Consider the following 21,430-nt stretch of genomic DNA (forward strand, 5'->3'; position numbering starts at 1 on the left):
AAAATAGTTCTTTAAAAATAATAAAATGTTTTAAACCATCACAGAATAAAAGCACTGATCTATACACACCAAATTATAAATACCGAATATATTCAAATCAAAGTGCTTTGTCCCTGGCCAGGCCCCTCAGGCTGACCTACCCAGTTGGAAGGCCTGACTTGGGCAGATGATGTCCCCAGTGATAAGGTAATATTGAAGACAACTTAAAATGACAAGACCATATATCTCTAGTACATCCTTTCATCCCCCCTCACATCTGTGGCAAGGAAAGAGGAAAAAGGAACCTCCATGCATGGTGAAAAATAGCTGGCTTATCACTATACTTTGGCAAAGAAGAGTAAATGAAGGCGCATTTTAACAAAATAACAGGTAGGGTATGCTTTAAACAACTGAATCTCATTTTGATTGTGCTTTCTATTGTCATGAGCAAGTTTGGAATGTATAGTATATATTAACATTAAAAGTCAGGTATGCTTGTGTGGAATCTATTAACTCGAGAGAAAATTACTCAAATTGAAGAAATAGCTGCTTAAAATGGATTTAGAAATACATTTTACTGAACAAAGCAAGCTAGAAAATTAGGCTACTTTATCAGGATTAGAAAGTGCTATGAATTTTAAACACAAAGCTTTTAAAAACAATGCAGTACATATTTGAGATTATCATAGATCAATGTCATCATAAATCTTTTTTTTCCCAACAATTGATGATGAGTCTGGAGAGTTACTCTGCACAGTGGCCTGCCTTTCTCAAAGGAAGCGGCGTTAATTTTGCTGGGGGGAACTTTATCTCCAGGTGATGATTCTGAGGCACCTATGGAACTCGTAGCCTTCCAGATCTAGAGATGGGGGAACCCTGCAAGGGCTCTTGGTACAAAGCCTTCACTGTAGAGAGCTCCCTAGTGGCCATCTGCTTGGGTCCCATTCACCAGCCATTTACAAAGACAATGCTGATCCCAACTTATTTTCAAGTCAAAATGGTGTCTCTATTTCCCAACTAGTCACACTTTCTCTTTTATCTGCATTCCTTAGCACTTAGCTACCACCAGACTGTTGTCCTCCCAGAAAAAAGGAGGAGAAGGGCCCTGAAAATCTCTTCTAATGAATAGGCACAACCGGAAAAGGTCACCAGAAACTTGTGACATTTGCCCAATGGACCATTTCAAAATCGTTCGAAACTTCCTGAAGATGGGGCTGGAGAGATAGCTTAGTGGGTAAGAGTACATACCGCCCTTGCAGAGGACCCAGGAGCGATAGCTTAGTGGGTAAGAGTACATACCGCCCTTGCAGAGGGCCCAGGAGCGATAGCTTAGTGGGTAAGAGTACATACCGCCCTTGCAGAGGACCCAGGATCAGTTTCCAGCACCCAGGCTCACAACCTGCAACTCCAGCTCCAGAGGATTAAGTCCCTACTTGGACTTTTTGATATGTATTTAGTATTTTGAACACCACCTGTGGGACTGCTGTTGAGTCCAGCCACTAGTTCTTCTTCTAAGGCACACGCCAGAGCCCATGTACTCAGAGTCACACGTCCACGTATCTCAGTGGTTTTATTCAATGTCAAGACCCAAACAGCGTCTATGGATAACTTAAAAATATAAAATCGATTGAAGAGAAAACAACCCAACTGCTAAGTTTCTTATCAAGATGGGGAGCAAGATTTGCAGCAATAACTTGTAGAGGAAAGGGGCACTGGGGATGACAGACGAGAGGACTGCCCCGCATCTGGAAACCCACTGACTTCCCTTTGGTCACAAAAGGCCTTGAGAAGGTTTCCTGAGCTGCTCTGGTCCAGAGACTTTCTTTATATATCTACTGTCTAGAAACTGATGACTATAAACTTCTATAAACACGAAGATCTAAAGAGCACCATAAGATGACAGATGGAGTGCCTCAGAGGTGGCCTTTGCACTGTAAACCCCTCAGCTGCGTGGCTGGGAAGGCGGCACAGAGTGACATGCTCATGTGCGAGCATGACGATGCTGGTTCCACCCGAGCACCCACGCTAAAATAGCCCATGTGGTGGCCTGCAGGCAGAGGCAGGCAGATGGATCCCCGAGGCCCTCTGGACAGTCAGTCTAGCTGAACTGGGGAGATACAGGTAAAAAGAATGAGAGACTCTGCCTCAAAAAAACATGGTGGAAAATGACTGAGGAAGATACTTGAGATGTATTTCTGCCCTTCACACACATGCACACCCTCACAGATATTTGCGTGCACACACACACACACACACACACACACACACACACACACCTAGGAGCTCCACACTCTGAGACATGAATTTTACCTGACATTCTATTATTCTGATCTGCCACTCACTACAGCATCACAGACCCCAGCGAGCTCTGACAATGCAACAGGAAGGGTTGTACATGCAGGAGCTTCATGAAAAGTACTCCATAGCCAGGCGTCCCTACCCATGCTCCACACCTACCGCAGAGCCAGGCATTCATTACCCATGCTCCACACCTACTCCATAGCCAGGCGTCCCCTACCCATGCTCCACACCTACCCCAGAGCCAGGCATTCATTACCCATGCTCCACACCTACTCCATAGCCAGGCGTCCCCTACCCATGCTCCACACCTACCCCAGAGCCAGGCATTCATTACCCATGCTCCACACCTACTCCATAGCCAGGCGTCCCCTACGCATGCTCCACACCTACTCCAGAGCCAGGCATTCATTACCCATGCTCCACACCTACTCCATAGCCAGGCATCCCCTACGCATGCTCCACACCTACCCCAGAGCCAGGCATTCATTACCCATGCTCCACACCTACTCCATAGCCAGGCATCCCCTACGCATGCTCCACACCTACTCCAGAGCAGGCATCCTTTACACGTTTCACACTTAAGTGATTGGCCAAGCAGTGATTCAAATAATATAGTTTCTGTGTGATTATTTTGAATCAGGGTGGCCAGGAATGAATGAGCAGCCTCCCTCAACAGATTGGCGTCCCTCAACAAGTCCTGTGACACACTGGGACGCTACTAGGATTATCATCCTATAAAAGTCTGCAAGCACCCCAAGGACAGGTCAAGTAGCCAAGAAGAAATTTCTAGAAATCTTGGATGTCAGTAGAAGGTGACTATCTCCAGCTTTCGGGACATTTCATGCCCTACTAGACAGTGCAAACTGTGCTACATCCTGAATTGTGTATTCAGTTATGATCAACAGGCCTCCAGCCCTGGCTAGAGGCTGTTCTGGGAGGAGAGGAGTGAGGGATGCAGGGCCACATAGTGAAGAGCTGGAAAGGGGAAGTCAGGAGGCACTAGCAGTGTACCATGACAGGTTCCCGTTCCACCAGGGCCAGCAGGAGCTCCTGAGGAAGGCTGGTGTGGCTCCACACACAACCAGGGCTGCTCACCCAGACATTTCTCACTCTGATCTGACCCTCAGCACAGTTTCACTCCACAGAGCTGAGCAAATCTGGGGAAATCTCTGCTCCTCTTAACCGATGCTACCAGACTATCTCAAGTGTCAGCTGTGCTCAGGGAACGAGAAATGCTCTCTCCCTCTTCCTCCAGGTAGATGAATGCTGTAACCCACCCTCATGGGTGGAGAAGGGGCAGGGAGAAGAAGGAGGAGTCAGAACCTTGGGTCTTCACTTAACAGATGTTTGTCTTATAAGACCGGTCTCACCAGGTAACAATGGTTGGCCTGGAGCTAATTACTGCAGCTCAGACTGGCCTCACACTCATGACAATCCTCCTGCATCAGTCTCTCAAATCCTAGCATGACAAGTTGAGCCACCATCCTTGCCCAGCTTGGAGTTTTTAAAAAATTAGTAGTAAAATATTTTTGAGTGTCTCAGAGCTACTGCTGCACACTAGCCGAGTATGCCACCTCTCCCATCAGCTACAACACCTAGCAGGCTTCGACTGTGACACATAGAACTTCAGACACCAGTCACAGGAATAGGGAACAGCATTCAAAGTTACTATAGGGGAGATTTTCTCAAATTGCCCCACTTATATCTACATTACACTCTTAAGAGTTATGAGCTCATTGTAATCGTGTCTGCTTAAACGTTTATCCTCCCACGGAGCACAATTTTCTGTCTATAGGGCCTGTCAGAATCTAGAGTTTTTACTCTACTCGTGGGTCTGGTATTAATAATGAGGATGATAGAAACTTTGTCAGTCTAAAGTAAGTTGGAATGATGGGCTTAAAAAGAAGGCCACGGATTTATATTTGTACAAACCATGTTCACTCTTCAAAGTCTCATTATATTTACTTGTTTGTTTATTGCACTATGAAGATCAGAGGACAACTTGTAAGAATTGGTTGCTTCCTTCCAACCTGTGGGTTCTGGGGACTGAACTCGGGTCATCAGCCTTGGCAGCAAGCACCGTTACCCACTGAGCCCTCTCACCAGTCCCATAAACCACACTCTTTCACAGAAGCAAGCACACCCTGGCTGGTAGGAGCATATGGTACTCAGTGTCCTTCCCAAAGTTCTTGACCTTGACAACCTTTGTTGGAAAGGATGGAGCTGGAACACTTCTCAACCGAACACAACGCTGTAATCGAATTTCAGCTGGAGGGGCCCCAAACACACAAGCTTTCCTTCTTCCCTTGATAGTGCAGCACTAACCCTGGAGAGAATCTCTCCTGTTCTGCCTGTGCTTTCCTGAGAGCAATCCCAGGCCACCCCAGACACAAGCAGTTGGCTGTACGATGCCACGCTTACGTAAATGCGTTCTCAAGTAGTCTGAATGGCAAGAAAGAAAACTTGGTATTTTCAACTTTGAATCTGTCTTTAGTTGAATTTAATTTGAGCTCCACAGAGCAGGAAACCAAATCTTCAGCTCTCCTGTTTCTTCTTTAACCAACTCTCCCCAGGCTCTAATTCCTAAAACAGCTCCGTGCATCTCATTACGCTGTAAAAAGTCCCCTCGCCCCCATACACAAATTATCTTTATGAATCAATGGTTCAAATCTCGATTCCACAAACTCCAGAGGCAGCTCACTCTCCATTTACAGTAGGATTCTCTTTAATTCTGCATTTCTGAAGCAGGACTTTTATGAAGGCAGGTTCCTTCTTTGTTGTCATTATAAGAAGAATGTATTTCTAGACATCCTCTTGTTTTAAAGGAAAACAGGCATGATTGCCAAAGATAAAATGACTACCAATAAACCCCAAGGAAAGCTAGCATTCCTTCACTTTCTTAGCACAGAGGACACAGCGGGACCTCTCTTACCTTCACTAGCTTCTAGGTTCCCTTTTAAATGAATTAACAAAAATTGAGAAGCAGAGTATTTACCTGTAATCTTCTACTAATTCCAGGAAGGAAGAGACTTCGGGTTTATAAAAGAAAGGGAGGAAATGAGATTCGGTGGGAACTAGGATGTCACGGAGCGAGCGGTAAAGAGTTTTGTGGTTTTATTTGATTTGGTTTGGTTTTCTGCAGCGGTACCCTTCATCTTATGTGAGGTCTCTGGGGGAATCACGCGAGCTGTTTTATCTTCTCTCTATTTGTATCTTTGAATATTTGGTGTTAGACTCAGATCCATGTTATCTGCACACATTAAACTGCTGGTTGACAGCACAGATGAACCAACTGCATTTTTCTATCTTTAATTATTAAGTTGAACAGTTTAATAATGCAATTCTCCAACCGAAAAATGGATTGTGTCCCAAAGTTCATAAATGCATGGTTGGCTGAAATCAAAATGTATTTATTCCAGGTTGCGGACAACAGCAAATGTCAGCTTTACTCCTACATAATCCAATGCTCAGGCCTCCAAGCACCTATAAGCTTTCAGCAAAAAGGAGTTTCCTCAAGACACAGGAATTTCAGCAGAGTCCCTCTCTGCATCTCATCAAAACACTGTCACCTAGAAAGCTGAGGCAGAAGCATTCTGAGATTCACAACCCCAGCATCTGAGAGACCAAGGGGAGGTCAAGGCCAGTCTAGGTTCAGTCACATCTCTACTGCAGTATGCAAGCCATTTCTGGCTCTGTGGAACAGGAAACAGGAGATGCCATCTCTAAGATCCTCTCCACACTGCCCTGCCCTCCTCAGCCAGTTCCGCTTGTGAGGCCACCAACCTTTCTCATCCTACCCCTTTCTCACCTTCCCCTTTCTCATCTTCCCCCTTTCTCACCCTCCCCACTTCCCACCCTCCCCCAGAGCAGCTCTATTCTCACTGGGTTACACATATTTTGGTCTCACTCTGTGTCAGTAAGCACAAATTCTTTTCTGGCTTCTATATGAGCCATTCGTCTTCACTTAAATAAACAAATTAATAATAATAATAATAAAACAAACAAAAATCATTGTGCTTTTTCACTCTAGCCTTGAAGGACCAAACAAAGATTAATGGTAAAGCATATTTGATTATAGGGAGAAACGCGATCACATCCTGGGAGTCTGGGGTTTAAAATCAAGGCAGGAGTAGGATAAGCAATAACTACGTCTGGATGTGTGGTGTTGGCAAGAACACGAAATGAGAAATGAACTTCAAAAATAACTTCAGCAGAAAAATATACTTAATAACCTTTCAATTTAGGAAATGCCAACTGTTCTGGAAATACCTGAAAGCAGTTTTAAAGATTTTTATTTTATGGCTTGAAAAGGCATTATAATATTGAATACTGCAGAAGAAGAATGCAGACCATTTTCCAGTCACCAGATGCGCAGGCTGAGGAAAAGTCTCGGCACGTGAGGGATGTAATGACAGGGATCGCTGCACAAGCTAAGGTAACTTCCACACTTTCCGTTTTTATTAAAAAATAAACAGGCATATTTTAATTATTCACTAGGATGCTAATACCAAACCAGTGTGGTGACACTGGACGCTCTGCCACCAGCTTCCTGCTACTTCAGTGCGACCCCATCTACAGTCCTTCCCGTCCCACTGACGATGGGAGCCTCCGCCATTGTCCCTGCCCAGTTTAGCGGCTTCAAAGCACAGGAAACTTACTTTCTGGTGTCTCAGCTGGTGATAAATTTTTCACACAAAGCAAACGGGTGTACACTACTTACTCTCAGGACAACAGTGAGAAAACATCATCCTGAGAACTGAAGTGAAAGCAAGCTCTGTCTTCCCCTCCTGCATCACTAGAGACTGGTACCAGGTCCTCATCAGGATTGAGGCGCTAGGCCTTGCTCATGTGTTCCAACTAGAAAAATGGCTTCCTACTTAGCCTCATGGCTTTTCGTACATTTTTAAAAAGCTGTTATTGTTCCCCTGTTACAAGAACAGAAAAGTAAAAGGATGGTTAGTCTATGCCATGTTCTGGAATGAGCCCAACCAGAGTGGGCAGTAAAGGTCTCACACAGGGAAGGAAGGAGAGGCCCTGGTTCTTGGGTTGCAAACACATTCCATGTCCCAACAAAACCACAGTCTGTGTTGCCGTGCCTCCCATTCCTCCACCCAGCATGTGGCTGTTATCAACCACTACCGCTTTTGCTTCTAACACATCTGTGGGGTTAGCTTTGAACTGTCAGCTTGACATTCTTTTCCCCACCTGGGAAAAGAATCTTAGGTAGGAGTTGTCTAAGTCTGGTTGGCTTGTGGACATGGCCTGGGGTTGGAAGGGTCTGTTGTGGCTGTTCAATGACGTGAGAAGACCCAGCCCCAGTGGGCAGCACCGTTCCTAGGCAGGTGAGTGCACACGGGACTGATGCGTTTATCTGACACTACTCATTACTGTGACGGACTATAGCCTGGAACTGTAAGCTGGATAAAGCGACTCCCCTCAGTTGTTTATGGTAAGGGTACTTTGTCACAACAGAAATGGAACAGGACAATGGCCCACAGTCACTCCTGCTCTGCAGGGCCTTCTTGGTGCCATCTCCTGACCAGTCAGTCACACCTCTCTTCTTCCCCATCCAATTGGAGAAACCCTGGCTCTGGGACATGTAGCCCCTGTCACAGATCCCGTGACTTTCCACCTGAAAGGCCTTCCTTCACATCCATCCACTAAAACCCTCACAGGTGCCACCAGCTCTGTGAGCTCTTTGGACTCCCTCCACATGGGCTAGCTGCAAGAGGTGCATAGAAAGGATGTCCCTGGGGCCCCTTCGCTTCCACAGAGCAGATCAAGCACTCTGCTTCTAACTTCTACACCAAACTAGGAGCTGGGCTACCTTGCCAACTGCCAAGTCGCTCGTTTTTTCATCCCCATTCTCTTAGGAGCCTTCTCTCAGTCCCAGAGTAGCATCTAGAAAATCTGGTGCCTTCATTAGACACTTTCTGGAGAAGACTATGGAAGGAAGAGCATCCCTGGGTGTTGAGGTGGAAGAAGAGTGCTGTCTTAGGGTTCCTATTGCTGTGAAGAGACACCATCAACATGGAAAGTCTTATAAAAGTAAGCATTTAATTGTGGTGGCTTACAGCCTCAGAGGTTCAGTCCATTATCACCATAGTGGAACATGGCAGCATGCAGGCAGATGTGGTGCTGGAGAAGCAGCTGAGAATCCTACATCTTGTAGGCAGCAGGAGTAGACTGTCCCGCTGCGCATGGCTTGAGCATATATGAAACCTACCTCCACAGTGACACTTCCTTCAACAAGACCACACCTACTCATAGTGCCACTCCTTTTGGGTGTGATTTTCTTTCAAACCCCCACTGGTGTCCGTCCACTCTTGACTAACTGTTTTCCTTCCTCCTCAGTCTCCACTCTGAGCCTTACAGGAGCAACCCCTCACTTTCCTCCACTCCCCAGCACAGCTCGGAACTCAGCAAGACCCCACACAAACTCCACACAGAACAGCTAGAAGATGGGAAGAAAGGGGCTGGAGAGATGACCAGAGAGAGTTAAGAACACTGGCTGCTGTTCCAGAGGATCCAGGTTCAATTCCCAGCACCCACATGGCAGCTCACAACTGTCTATGACTCCAGTTTGAGGGGATATGACACCCTCACACAGAATATATACAGGCAAAATACCAGTGCACATTAAATTAATACATAAATCTTTAACAAAAAGAAGATGGAAGGAGAAACATTGCTCGGCTTTTACTGCAGTGAAGGCCAACAAATGATTTTGAAAAACTAGAAATAAAAAATTGTGTCCTTAACAAACAACAACGAGAAAACAAAAAACAGTATTACCTGTGTTGTTTAGGGTCTACACTGATGTGGGCCCAGCCTTTGGACTATACACTGTACTACAGAATGGCTGATGTGGGCCCAGCCTTTGGATTGTACACTGTACTACAGAATGGCTGATGCGGGCCCAGCCTTTGGACTGTACACTGCATTACAGAATGGCTGACGCAGGCCTAGTCCTTGGATTGGTCTAAAGAACAGTTGGCCCCACAGGATCTCAAGGAACACAGGTTCAGTCTGCCAAGCAAACAACTTACAGAAACAGACTGATGGTTTTATACTAACTATCAAGGGCCGTGTCCAAATCTGAGACCCTCTCTGACCAGCTGCTGAGCTGCAGGGCTGGAAGAAAGACTCCTGTCCTATCTTCTTTGGCTTCCAGGTCAGAGGTTCAAGGTCCTGCCTGCCAACAGCTGCACCCAGGCCATTTTACAAACACTTCTGAGGAAGCACTAACCACCACCACCCCCATTTCCACCCTGGACCGGTTGAAATCAGAATCTCTGCAGCTGGACTCGTCAATAGTTTAAGTACAAGCCCTCAGGAAACCCTCCTTCAGAGACCTGCTGAAGAGTCCTGGTCTGGCTTGTATCCTCTTAACAATTTAGCTTTCACAAGGGTTTGAATATCAGTCATTTTTAGTTTTCTCACCACACAATGAAAGGTGGAAGGCTAAGGAACTCTTTTAAAAACAAACAAAAACATAATTTCGGTCAATATTTTTACATTTTAAAGATTATTTTTATTTTACACACATGAGTAGATCCATAAATAAAAAGCCAGCATCAGACCCCCAGGATCTGCAGTTACAGATGGTGTAAACTACCATGCCGATGCTGGGAACAGAACAAGTGTCCTCTGTGAGAGCAACAAGTGCTCCTTACGGCTGAGCCGTCCCCCCCCCCCCCATTTTTCTTACACACAGGTTAGGATCCTAACAGTTTTCTAAGCATTTCAACCTAAATTCTCTATCTACTTCTTTAATTTTGGCTAGGGCTTGAACTCACTCAGAGCCTTACACATGACAGGCACTCCAACCAGGGAGCTATATCCCCAGACCCCACAGTTAACACAAACATTCATGTCGTCAATTTGACTGGCAAACCATGGGGAAACCGGCAAAGAAAGAAAGACGACTTTAGTGACTTACACACAAAAATGCTGTAGGCTCAATTCCAACTTGAAGACCACATTTCCCATTTGTCTAACTAGCTGCTCGGAAGACAGAAATTACATATGAGATCACTGACATTTATGGGCTTTTTTAAAGCCATGTTAAAATTTAAAAAGAGAAGGAATTCCGTGCTGTAGTTTGGCCCCCACCCCCACTCCGATCTGCAGCTTCAGCAATAGAACAATGACTTTTCGTGGATACTTCCATTAGGTCCAGGGCCACAGAAGTAAGCTGGTGATTTCAGAATGTCCTCCTTACTACCTAAGTCTTTGCTCAGCAATTTAACACGATGGGCCCCTCTTTTCTTCTAGAAAAGGCAATATAACCTTTGGCTTGTGCCAGCCAGCTTTTCCTTCATTAACATAATTTTCCGCATTTAAAAAACACATCTTTTTTCATTTATTTGTTGTTATGAAGTAAACCTAGAAATCTTCAAGCTTTTTTTTTTTTAAGCCAAATAAAGAAATATTCATCCACACAGAAGAAGAGAGAACACGGGGAATCTGGCTCCGCTTTATAACATCATGGTCCGTGGTGCAGTCTGTGTCAGTATTTATTTCCAATCATTTAGTTTATGATCGAGAATAACTTTTGATTACTGACGCTCACAGCATTCTTCACTCTGTCTTGGACTGTTTGAGGGTCTGTATTTTTATTACAAAGTCCAATAAAAAATAAAGTGCAAAACCCACAGGTCCCAAAACTGATTCCTGGCTTGGGCTGTATGTCACTCCTTTCCAATCTGCAAGGTATTTCCTCCGCCCGTAAGTCTCTGTCGCTTGCTCATAAGCAAATTTATCTCCTAATGCCTCATTCTTTATTTTAGCCATTAATCTCCCACTGAGAATCTTACCAAATGCTTTTTGCAGATAAAAATATTTAATGTTTACTAGATTTCCCCATTCCACATAACATATATTGCTAAAAGGGGGGAAAATCAATCTTTTGTCCCTGAATTCAAGTTTGCCAGCTTGATTCGACATGTCTTCCTCAGAAGCAAGTAATCCTACTTCTTTTGCTGTGGATTGAATTATGTCCAAACAAAGAACATCAAAACTGAAACCTTAGATTTGTCAGAAAGTGAGCTTACTTGGAAATGGGGTGACTGCATCTATAATCTGTTAGGATGAAATTGCCCTGAGGAAAGTGTATATTGCCTGGCTGCAGTCCGCGGAAGAGACTCAGGCACACAGAGAGAAGACGCCATGTGAGGGCAGAGGCCGAGGTTGGCACGGTGTGCCCACCAGCCAAGGGAAGCCAACCGCTGCCATCCTTCCTCCCTGGAGCCTGTATTCCACACTCAGCAAAGGACAGCCAGGCAGTATGTGGGATGAACATGCTGAAATATCTCTTGTGGGGTGGATAGTGGGTGGGGCAAACATTCTGAAGGGTCTGTTAGGGGTCTGCATTTAAATTTCCTCCCCGGATGGGATGGCGAATCAGTTTTCACCCTGTAAGTGGTCTAACTTCAGGCCTGCTTTAAGGAACTATGAACAAAGGCACACTGACCATGGCGGCCCCTCAGTGCTTCCACACCTCTCTGGAATTTCCTCTGAGCTAGGCAGCAGCTCCCTTTTGCTTTGATCAAAAAAACCAACAGAGAACTCTCGCTCCCTTCTAGGTCCACCTGTGAGTTCTTACACGCGTCCATGTCACACTACTGCCTCGCAACACCTCAGAACTGCACTGGAAACACAATCTCTGGGTCACAGTTACAGGATGAGAGACAGGGCCACACCACTTTAACAGAACTGTGACCACTGCCAATAATTTAGGACCCAGAACTAAAGGAGCAATTTTCTAGATTTTTGTCGGTACCGGCCCCATGGTTGATTCAGACACAGTGGGTACTAAGGGCTCTTCCTCAACCATGTGATCTACACAGAACCTACAATGTGGGCCTGAACTGCCCTGCGAGCCCCTGCAATGCTGCTGCCGGTCTGCCCACGCCATGTAACTCTAATAAATCTCTTACCCGAAGGGCAATTCACCTCAGGTCCCCTTTGAGCCCCAAACCAGAAACTTCCACAAACAATCTTCTAACCCAACACACCTCCATATTCTTATGCTTTCTCCAGTACTGGTCTGCATTAATAGCTTATCTTTTCATAAGCTAAACACTTTTGCTTATAAAAAAACAAGATCTTATTAAAAAAAAAAAAAAAGACAGCCTGGCACACCACAGGGATCAGAATGCACCATCTGGATCAATAGTCCTTGAGCAAGGAAGGCTTGCAGCGTGTGACAAGGGACTCAGTGCGACTTGTGACAATCTTCTGGTGTCGTTTATTATTTGAATCATATTAATCATATTTAAGCTTTAGGTATTAATTTACTGTTAATCACTGCATGGTTTCAATGTTTCTGCTTCTTGTGGTCCACGTGGGTGTCCCATGGTTCACCCCTTCTCTCATCACTTAATGACTTCACTTACAGTCTACTCTTCTCTGCCTCACCTCGCTGTTCCTGCCTTACTCTGATCTTATTGGGCTGAATTTCGAATCATCCATTCCCTAGTTCTGGCTTTTTCTTTTCTTTTTCTTTCTTCCTTCTCACTTTTATTTCCTCTATCTTGCAAAATTCTGGCCAAGTTAGAACTCATTTTGCATTCCTTGAGGGCGCACCTTTCTCTAGTCCCATAGTTCTGCAAATGCTTTCTGCACAGATCCGCATCAGCAGTTCAAATCCGATGACACTACGATTGCATCTTCTCTGCCTCGCCACTCCAAACTTATTTATCACCCCTGTATTATTCCTGAAGATAAGGTCCAGAGTAACCTGGAGGAGAGCTTGTTAGCTGTTGCCTGTGTGTGGACAGTCCTGCGTTCCCAAAGATAAAGGCACTGCTACACCCTCGCCTTCTCCAGTGCGCAGCCGCTGGGCTCCCCGCAGTACGGACACAAGCCTACTTTGTGCTTCTCTTCTGTAAGCGGACCGCACTTGTTACCACGTCATCGTCTTGGAGCTTGATAGAAACAAATGCAGCTCTTCCCCCACCCCCAATCTCTTCCCCTCCCCAGCTCTTCTTTTGTTTGTTTTCACACCAGAGTTTCCCCAGAGTCCCGTGTGAACCACCCCTCCAGACGGACCTCTGAATTCTCACCCTTCAGGCCCTGCACCCGAATGCCAGGGGTATGGAATCTCTGCAGCAGCTGGAAATCAACTGCTCTTTTTACCTGCCTTTTAAAAGTTTATTCGCACTTCTCTAGCAGGTGCCTGGCAATCTAGAGCTGTGTGATAATTTCATTTGGCCGCTTGTTGGAAGAATCATGTCTGCTAGGGCTTTCAGAGTACAGGAGTTAAGAGAGCCGACAGGTACACAGGCCAGAAACTGCATCAGAAAGGTAGCCAGCGGATCACAACTAATGGTGATTCTTAGCCCGATTCCTTTTATAGCGCTCTTTTCTAATGAGTCCATATCTAAAATTAATTCAAACAAGCCTCTAAATGCAAGCTCTGGGATGGGTACAGAAGAGGACAACTGAAAATCACGTATCCCCCGGAGCCACGGTCAACTCCTTTTGAAAAGCGATACTCTGAACGCCTGTGACAGCCTGGTAGGAAGGTCAGTTGGGCCTCCTTTCTTACTGATAGGATAGTATAGAAGGTGTGTTGAGCTGTCAATCACTTGCAAGGTTACTGACTTATAGTTTACAACATATTCTCATTCCTTAATTCGATCGCTTAATAATCACATTAATTTAACTGCAGAAGGTCAAGTAGAGCAGGGAAAGAACAAGAGCCCAGATCTTCCCGACTGTGCTCCTTCACCAGAAATGGTCTAAAGAATCTCAATAAGCATCACACAAAAGTAGGACGTGAATCATTTAGTTGATTCTCCATCTGCTTTCTGAGGCTGTCATGCGATACTGCACACAGCACTTATCAGATACATGTTAACTTGGCTCACAGGTCTGGAGGCTGGACGGCCAGGAACACAGCATTGGTGAGGGCCTCTGTGCTGCTCCACAAGGCAGAAAAGCATACAAGCACACGGGAGACAGGGAGGGAGACACAAGTGGGTGAAATAAACACCATAGCAGCTCACACCTGTGGGAATGGCATTAACTACACATGAGGGCAGGTGTGAGACTTCTCAGCGGCCCTGCCACTTGATACTCATACCTAGGAGACTCCACTTGGGCCCAAATTTTGGAGAGGGTCTTTGGATGATAGTGCTGACCCAGCACGCAAATGTCGTGGTTAACTAAGTTTCTGAAGATGGTGGCCAACAGTACAACATTAGCACACTCAGGCCAACAGTACCACATTAGCACACTCAGGCTTCTCCATTCACTCTTTCTCAGGAAGAACTGCTTTTGCAATAATCAGTTATCAAAACCATAAAATCATGGTGACTGTAAATCACAGACTTGTAACAATTTAATTTTAAAGTAAGGGGCAAAAGTATTGATGGAGGATTCCAGATGTATCAGAACATTGGTGGACTGCTTGCCGGTTACTAATAACTAGAGAGTGGCATGCAATGTGTTCAGGCTTTGGAAAACTCAGAGCTGAAAACACAGAACCTGAGATCACTCAGAAACTCAAGCCAGCAGATAGGCTCTTTAAATCAGTTGTTGTGCATATGTTCAAAGACATGCAGGAAAACATAACTTAAAGACTCAGTAGAAGAGTGCAATGTTGTAATTAAATGACAATTTCAAATAAACAAACAAACCAAAATTCTAAACCCAAATATGTAAAGTCACATAAATTTTACTGAGCGGGCTTAAAAGCAAACTTGAGATACAAAATAAAGAATAAGGGGGCCTAAATAAATATCCATGTTAATAGCGTCATAATTCCTAATTTCCTGTTTGAAGAGAGGGTGCGTGAAGAGGGTGAGGGTGATCACTAAGGAGAAAGAACTTAAGCAGCCTATGGGACAGTATCAAGCAGTCTTACACTTACATATTTAGAGACCTAGAGGAAAGACAGGGAGGATGGGGCAGAAAATGTATCTGACAAAATAGCTGTGGGGGCTGGAGCCACAGTGCAGTAGTTAAGAACACACACTGCTCTCACAGAAGACCCAAGTGCAGGCACGAGAAAAGCACTAAACATTTAGGCACTAACGCGCTCAATCCAAATGACGCTTTAAATAACACTCTAGGTGACAAGCGAACTTACAAAGCAAAGTAGAAAACGCTTTAACTAACAATGAACAGAAAGAAAACAGGGTCAAAAGTTAGGTCTTTGAACAGACTAATTAATAAAACTGGGAAACCCCTGCATGACTCCATCAGGAGGGAAGCACGGACATGGGAAAAGAACAGATCGTCGTCAGGCTGAAAAGTGAGCTGTAACGACAGATCGCACAGCATCAGACCGAGACAAGCTCATACACAGCTTTACAACCAGAATTCCAGCAGCTCAACATATTTATGTGACAATGGAACACCTGCAAGGAAACTTACAGTCTTGCGGTTATTATTTTGGGGAGCAGCACATAAGAGGGCACCTATGATGTGAACCACACGATGTTCTAAACTGACAAAGCAGACGGATGTTGATAGACTCAGATCAACGCTTCTGTAGTTGAGGAAGCTGGTGTAAAGCATGGGGCTAACTGTGAGGGGGTCTGCGGTAGTTTGAAGGGGAATGGTCCAGCTCCTAGGAGCCTTTTAGAGCTGAGTGTTTGGTCCCAGCTACTGTTTAGGAATGAGTAGGAGGTGTGGCTTTGTCAAAGGAGGCGTGGCCTTGTAAGAAGAGGTGTGGCTTGTCGGAGGAGGTGTGGCTTGTCAGAGAAGGTATGGTTTGTCAGAGGAGGTGTGGTTTGTCAGAGGAGGTGTGGTTTGTCAGAGGAGGTGAGTCATTGGGGTAGGCTTTTAGGTTTCAAAAGCCCTTGCCAAACCCAGTCCTTAGCTCTCCCTCTCTGTCTCTAACTCCTAGGTAAGATGTGAACTCTCAGATCCTGCTCCATCTCCACGTCTGCCTGGCTCCCACTATGCTCCCAACCAGGATGAACCTGATCAAGCCCCCATTGAAATGCTTCCTTTTACAAATACCTTAGCCCCAGTGTCTCTTCACAGCCGTAGAACAGAGACTAAGACAGTCACTCAGAATCCACCTGGGTGATGGCGGAGTTTTGCTTCTGGACTGTGGAGGTAGCTTCAGGCGATCGCATACTGTCGAAACTTCTCTTGCTGTACACTTAACACCCAAATTTCAATGACTATAAATTTACCTCAGTGAGGTTAACTTTTTAGGTTAAAAAAAATTAACTTATTTTTATTGGGGATTATTTTGTGCATTATGTAATAAAACTAAAGCAAAAATGTAAAAAACACTAAATTTTAAAAATGCTTAAAAACACTTCATTTATATATAACGACAGGATAAATACAGGTTAGGAAACAGGCTAGAAGCTGGCAGATGTTATACCACCGAGAGCCGTGTCCTTCATGAGAGAGAGCACAGAGTCTTAGCAAACAGCTGCCCTGCAAGTGAAAAGTCCGTAAACGGGAGCTCACGGGATGACCACAGGTGTGTGTGAGCTTTGCAATCTCAGGAGTTTCTCCATGGAGCCCAGAGATGACGTGAAGATAAGGGATTAAAACTGATGTGTCAACAATGGGGCTAGAACTCAACGGAAGAGCATTTGTCTAGCATGTGTGCAGCTTGAACCCAGTTTCAAGCCCCAAGAATACACACACATAGTCTCTCTCTCTCTCTCTCTCTCTCTCTCTCTCTCTCTCTCACACACACACACACACACACACACACACACACACACACCAGAAAACCTAGTGTGGTCTCCCTATGGAAACCAGGAAGCAAGGCAGCTGTAGCACTCCTGGGTACACAGCCAAAGAAATCAAGGTCGGCACAAATAGATGCATCAGCACGTTCATGTTTCCTCACGGCGGCCAAAAAACGGAGCCAGACTAGGTGGGGAAAGCAGTATATATACACAATGGAACTTTACGCAACCACACACTTCCTCTCCTATGGGAAGGACTCATACACTTCTATGAAAGCCGAAGAGCAACTATTAACACATGGGAGGCGGAGAGGTCTAAAAGAGGAGGGTAAGAACAAGAGACAGCAATTCTCACATATAGAAAGTGTGTGTGTATATGCGTGTGTGTGCATGAGTGTGCACATTAAACAAGACAGAAGGGAGTGAACTGTAAGGAGGGAGGGAAGGGACAGGAGGGGAGGAAGGTTAAGAGAGTAATAGAGAAAACCAGTATGAACAGACTCCAATGACAATGTCTGTCTGAAAATTCCATCCTGAAGCCCATTATGTTCTACACCAACTAAAGGATATTCTTCTTCTTATGGTTCGAACGAACATAAGAATAAATCGAAGATGAACCTATTGATGGACCCCGCAGCTATGTCCTCAACAGACTAGGAAAACAATGAAACAGACAACAGTGGACAACTGAATAAGGGGAAAGTGGCAAAGGCGGCTTTCTAGGCAGTTTTCCCGCCTAGAGTGGATGGAGGTGGCCTAATGTCACCTTCCCTCTGTGAGTGGCAGGTGCAGAGAGGACACTGGCTGACCTTTTAGAACTCACATACTTTCTTTGTGATGGTGTCACAGTTGGGGCAAGAGACACCTCGAGGGTAGCTCAGCTGTGACCCCATTAAGTGTCTGTGCCTCGTACCCGTGCTGACGCCGCAGCACCCTCAAGAGGCGTACCACGAGTGGCTGCAGGCCCTCTGACTGCAGTTCCTGGCAGGTGGCCTCGACTTGTACTTTGTTGTCGGGTCTAACAGTCTCTTGCTTTGTCAAGGAGTACAAAAGGCAGCCGCATGTCCAGCTCACACACTGAGGGCCTTCACACAGTCCCTCTGAGTTACAGCGAGCCTTTTGCTGCTGCAGACCTTTGAACACCAGCATCCACTGGGATGCCACTGCAGTCTATTCCTACCTAGCCGTGGAATGTTCGAGATTCCGCGATTAAAGGTACAAATGGCATCCGACGTGGACGGCGTCCAGCAGCAGGACCAGGCCCTAGCAGCACCCTCGATGCCTCAGGCAGATTGTCAGTGAGTTTCAGGGAGCCCTCCACTAGGTCCAACAGGGCATCGAAAGGCACATGGAGAATAGACACAGATAGGGTGACCACAACAGATGGCCTGATCCACAGAAACCTGGCATTTTCATCCCAGTGCAGGGCCCCTCAAAATTCAGTTAGCACCCCAGCATAGTAAGACATGCTGCCAAACGGAGACTTAACCAAAAGGATGTGGGGCTCAGGGGATGAACCAAGTGGAGACGTTGCTGGACACTGGTGTGGCTTTGCTGACACCAAACACGCTGAGGACAGTTATGTTGGCCAACAGCTATGTTCAAGGCAGAGGGCCCGACATAAACAAAGATGAAATGGAGCTGGATGCCAGCACTCTGAGGAAGCTTCAAGTCACCCTACATGGCAGATTCTAAGAGGTGAAGGGAAAATAAGACAGCAGAAGGCACAGACAAGCAAGCAGCCAGGAAAGTTCCACTCCATCGGGAAGACGAAGGGAACCAACAGCAAGAATTTAACAAAGCAAGGACATAATCAAATCATCGCTTTGAAAAGATCATTTAACAGCAAAAAGGTGGGAAGACTGGAAGGGGCCAAAAGTAGGGACAGAGAACTGAGCTGAGGTGATCCAGTAGGGACGGTCTGCCCAGGACAGGGGCATCTCTGCAGAGCCAGGGAAAACATTAGGCATGGCAACGGGGGAGATGACAGAATGGCGGGTGCTGTGAAGTGAGAAAGTACAGCCCAGCACCAACTAGAAGGTCCACAGGTGGCTGTGTCTGCTGTGCGTGCAAAGCAGCGAGTCCATACGGAAGCAGGAAAACCAACACCACAGTGATTCTTCTTTATACGTGCAGGGACAAAAGCAGAGGCTGCTTCAGAAAGCACCGAGGCAGATCTAGGAGAAAAACTCAACGCTTAAGTCACAGAGAACTCCTGCCCAGCCTGTGCTGATGAAGGAAGAATCAAATCACACAAAAGGCAAATTGCTAGCAAGAGCGCCATCTACTGCTACGTAAGGATAGTGCAGCAAAGAAATGCCAAACAAGAAAGAAACAAACAAAAAACAAAAAGATGGAGAGAAGCCCAAAAGTCTCTGCCCACTTCACTCTGTATATGCATTCACAAAACGTCTCATCCCTCCCCCTCCACACACAAAAGTTACTCCCCAAGGGGTTAGCACTTTCAATAACACGCAAGCGCTTTCATTTGTTCCTTTCTCCTAAACCTTCAATCCAGTCGGAACCCCGTCTGAATCCATAAAACTCACCTGCCATCATTGCTACCAGGCTGGCTTTGTAGACGTTGGTGAGAGAGCCAAGCTCCCCTGTGGCCAGGATGGTTTTGAGATGAGCCTCCCCGCAGGCCTTCCGAAACTGGCTGATCTCGTCGTAGAGGGCTGGAGAAGAAAATCATCCAGGCGGTTACAAAGCAGGCAGTGCCTGGCAAGCCCTCAGAGCCAGAACCCACTTCAGATTGAGGAGACGTAAAATGTTTGTCCCTTCCTAATCATCACCCCAATTTAATATCGCTTACAGCATTCTGCTTCACACCCTGCAACAGGGAATGCCCAGTCTGCCACCATGAACCTGTTTCTAAGTGTCGGCCTAGGGGTATAGAGTCATACAGCTTCTTAAACATCATTATAAGGACATGCAAATTATAAATAATTTCTACCTTTTCCATATGATTATGACCTGAAGGAGAAAAAAACAAATTTATGTCATATAAATGCCACTCATATAGTTACTATAGCACTTCCCAAGCCAGAGAAAAGAACCCTGAGTTTCCTACTAATGCTGCTTAGAGGTGACAGGGGCTCCTGCTAGAATATACAGTTGATCCTTCTTGGGAAATTATCAACGATGCAGAAATAACAGGCTGTCCACTACTGAGGAAAGTTCACATGCATGTTCCTGACCAAGAGGTGAAAAGCCCGGCAGGGTAAAACTGCATGCATATGAAGAAAGCTATTGGCAGAGGTGTGCTCTGATGTGGCCTTCAATTGACCCAAACCCTAAATCCTTTCAGGCCTTCTAGAACTCCAAACAGTACCTGAAAGCAGTCTGCTTAGTAGATTAGACAGACAGACAGATAGACAAAGATGTGTGCATATACACATGACAAAATAAAATTGAGGGAATAGTTCAAGGTGACAGAAACTAAGGAGCAAATAAAATACAATCAGATGAATATAAATATAAAATATAAATATAAAAATATATAAAACCCAAAATAAAAATATTAGTAAAAAAACAAAAATATTGGTAAATAAAACCAATATAGGTATCAAACTTTTCAGAAAAACTATGTAACAGTCTTCTGAGGATGGCAGTAGGGATTTTAGCTGTAGCTCCCTATCATACAGCCCACCTGACTCACAAAACTCAGGAAATGGAAAATCTTACCACAGGGGGCAAGGTGGTATGTCTTAGGGGAGGCTGTTTTACACACAGAGGCCTGGTAAGACAGAAGGCTTGTTACCACCAGACTGTCCCCACGGAAGGTCTGAGGTGACACCACCATCTAGCTCCAGCCCCCTGCCCTCTTCGCCTGACTTGTGGGACAGCCATCCGTCCAGAGCGCCCACCATGACACCTGTATAGGAATGTCTTCAATCATAACCCCCACCAGGCAGTAACAAATGAAATCCTTCCGACTCAGGAAAGTGACTGTGGGATGTTTCCTGACACTGAATCTAAAGAGAGAACATTGCTCTTGAAGAGTAACAGGTAAAATGACTTATAGCCTAAAAATTCCAAAAAACGCTACCCAAAGTTAACGTTCGAGCTAAACTTCTACAGTAAGCTACACCCTGAGAGCAGGCTTCGCGGCAGACGGCAGCGCTGAAAAGCAGCTGTGTCACTTCCGGTCGGACCTCAGGCAACATTCCTCTCCATCACAGTCCTGCCTTCAGAGTGTAAATCATACCTTACAGGCTTATTATGAAGATTAAAGGGGGGGGGGTGAGCGTGTGTGTGCGTGTGTGTGTGTGTGTGTGTGTGTGTTACTTTGCATATTGCCTGACATGTGAATTCTCAAACAGCTTAAACATCACTATGAAATTTAATATTTTTGTATTTTGGTAAACGAGTTTCCATCTTGTGATGTCTAACAAACATCATATCTTATTCCACAACCCGACCCACTCCCTGGAGGGACCAGAAACTCTGCTGCATGGACAAAACCTTGAAAAATA

The 21,430-nt window shown here is 45.5% G+C and overlaps 1 protein-coding gene across 4 annotated transcripts in view; it reads right to left on the reverse strand.

The window, feature by feature from the left end:
• Dera (deoxyribose-phosphate aldolase) overlaps positions 1-21,430 on the reverse strand; it is an 85,905-nt gene that overhangs the window by 20,805 nt on the left and 43,670 nt on the right. For all 4 annotated transcript variants that reach the window (XM_048432475.3, XM_085687277.2, XM_085687276.2 and 1 more), the window contains one exon: positions 19,502-19,630. In XM_048432475.3, the coding sequence (XP_048288432.1) occupies positions 19,502-19,630 (129 nt within the window). The remainder of the gene's footprint in view (positions 1-19,501; positions 19,631-21,430) is intronic.

The sequence above is a fragment of the Myodes glareolus genome, chromosome 3 (assembly GCF_982192425.1).
Source record: "Myodes glareolus chromosome 3, mMyoGla1.1, whole genome shotgun sequence".
Classification (NCBI taxonomy): domain Eukaryota; kingdom Metazoa; phylum Chordata; class Mammalia; order Rodentia; family Cricetidae; genus Myodes; species Myodes glareolus.